Source organism: Engraulis encrasicolus, chromosome 16 (genome assembly GCF_034702125.1).
Source record: "Engraulis encrasicolus isolate BLACKSEA-1 chromosome 16, IST_EnEncr_1.0, whole genome shotgun sequence".
NCBI classification, from domain to species: Eukaryota; Metazoa; Chordata; class Actinopteri; order Clupeiformes; family Engraulidae; genus Engraulis; species Engraulis encrasicolus.
Window position 1 is genome coordinate 38,627,924 of NC_085872.1, and position 2,500 is coordinate 38,630,423.

The 2,500-nt window shown below is 45.9% G+C and overlaps 1 protein-coding gene across 3 annotated transcripts in view; it reads right to left on the reverse strand.

Moving 5' to 3' along the window:
- tenm3 (teneurin transmembrane protein 3) overlaps nucleotides 1–2,500 on the reverse strand; it is a 499,671-nt gene that overhangs the window by 154,353 nt on the left and 342,818 nt on the right. For all 3 annotated transcript variants that reach the window (XM_063219576.1, XM_063219574.1, XM_063219577.1), the window contains one exon: nucleotides 26–264. In XM_063219576.1, the coding sequence (XP_063075646.1) occupies nucleotides 26–264 (239 nt within the window). The remainder of the gene's footprint in view (nucleotides 1–25; nucleotides 265–2,500) is intronic.

Genomic DNA, 2,500 nt, shown 5'->3' on the forward strand with positions numbered 1-2,500 from the left:
AAAGGGAGAGGGGTCAGGTGCCTACCTATGCAGTAGCAGAGCAGGACGGACAGCAGCACGGAGATGGCGACGGCGCTCAGGGCGGTGCACCTCCACGAGCAGTACTTGGACGACTTCTTGAACTTGAAGGCGCTCCGCGACAGCGTGTTCCTCGGCAGGGGTCTGGTGGGCGGCGAGTAGACCGCCCCTGTCGCCATGGTGTAGCCAGGCGTGGCCGTGCTGAAGAGGGGGGTGGTGCCGGTGCCTGTCTTAAAAAGGAAGTGCCTGAAGGGGGGGATAGAAAGGGATACAGAGAAAAAGAGAGAGAGGGAGAAAGAAAGAGAGAGAGAGAGAAAAAGAGAGAGAGGGAGAAAGAAAGAGAGAGAGAGAGAGAGAGAAAAGAGAAAAGACAGCCATCAGATACAGCACTTGTCCGTTTACGTTTCTGCCACCATTATTCATGCAAGTCCGGCTGCCAGTGCTGCTGTTCAAGTAGTGGTACTGCAGTGTGTCTTGTACAAGATATCAGATGCCACTGTCTCGGAGCAATACAACAAGATGACGACATGTGCGTCTGAGAGGTGTCAGCGGAAGAGCCAGTCTTTGAGGAGAGCAGTAATGTGAACACAGAGGGCATGGGCATGATGCAAAGCCTACAACACAGCTCACGCAGATAAAAATAGACACACACACACACACACACACACACACACACACACACACACACACACACACACACACACACACACACACACACACACACACACACACACACACACACACACACACACACACACACACACACACACACACACCCACGTCCACGCCCACGTATACGCACGCACACACAGAGCTGTCTCTTTTGCACTGCCACTTTATAAACACGGCGATCTCTGACACATGTCAACCTTACCTGTACATCCTCACCTTTGACCTCTGCTTATCTGCCTGCAGAGGGTGACTTTCCCATTAAGCAAACCTAGGCAATTTCCCGACCAAATCTGTCCTCTATAGGGGCCCTAACTGTCACACCAGACGTGGTAAACACAGAGAAATAGGCTTGATCTTATTACTTACAGTGTGTAAAGTAAGCAAAGATATACGTATATGAGACAAAACTCTTAAACAGCACCAAACAGAGAATTTTATGTCTATATAATGACTTTTGAGGTCCCCATTCCTATATTTTGTCTAGGGCCCCAAAATGTCTAGATCCGCCCCTGTCTGCCTGCAGCCTGTCTCTCTGTCAGTCAGCCTGTCTGTCTATCTGCTATGGGGAAACTCATCCCCATTAGGCTGGTGCCAGCTGTGCTTGTCTTCAGGGCTCTGTCCCTACGCCTGCGGGCCACCACTGGGTCTGGTAGCGCCCACGCTGAGGACACGGCCATTTAACCACGCTTGTTAGCTGCCGTTTCGTTCATTAAATCATGGCTAATGGGCAACAAAAATATTACGACTGAGTGTTTATGTGTGTACAGTATTGTGAGTGGGTGCGTGTGAGGAATGGGGGTGGCTACTATTGTGTATGAAGCATTCACTGATGTCTCAGCTATACGGTCAGTATTGGTTGTTGTTCACCCATGTTTCTCATATCACATATCGGTGAATAGAGAAACGTAAACAGAAACAACAATAACAACAAAAACAGCTGCTAATTATGGTGGCATATGCTTATTTCATTCACTGATGTCTCAGCTATACGGTCAGTATTGGTTGTTGTTCACCCATGTTTCTCATATCACATATCGGTGAATAGAGAACCGTAAACAGCCACAACAATAACAACAAAAACAGCTTGCTAATTATGGTGGCATATGCTTATTTCCTTTGTAGACCACTTCTAAAAAAAGGTAAATGATCTGTTGTATGTTTTTTGGAACATTTACAGGCAGTGTTTTGAAGAATGAAATGATATGGGAATAGTCTTTCTCACATATATTTTGGTGTCTCTGGCACTGAAAGTCGTATCAAAAATAAAATAAAAAAAATGATAAAATTGGTGTTGGCGTTGTAAACAATACTTGTTAAATTGCTCATACAAAGCTGGTGATAGATGTGAGAAAACCGTCAGAGATGTGAGTACACCTGATATCACAGAGTCTCAGCTAAATACACTACATGTTGCACACTACTGACTGTGTGCTGAGATTAGATGGATAATTGTATTTCAATATAATCAAACAGTGTAAAGATTTGTGTCTACACAGCATTGTAAACAGCAGGCTCCATTCACAGATCTGAAAGATTCCGTGGGCATACATACTACTGTAGGACGCGTCCTCTGTGAGTGCCAGGCTTAATCTACGGGTGTAAACATTTGACATCAAATTCCACACGTTCGACACCATTCATCGCCTAACAGTATCTTCTATATAAAACATGCCCTGGTTTCAACTGCAAGTCTGTGAGCACAGCCATGCTACTGCTGTCTATTGCGATTTGTGAGGTTTGCAGTGATGGCTTGAGCCCTGAGGACACAAAGCAAGTGGACAAACACGCTATCGCCACTGTGATAAGGACT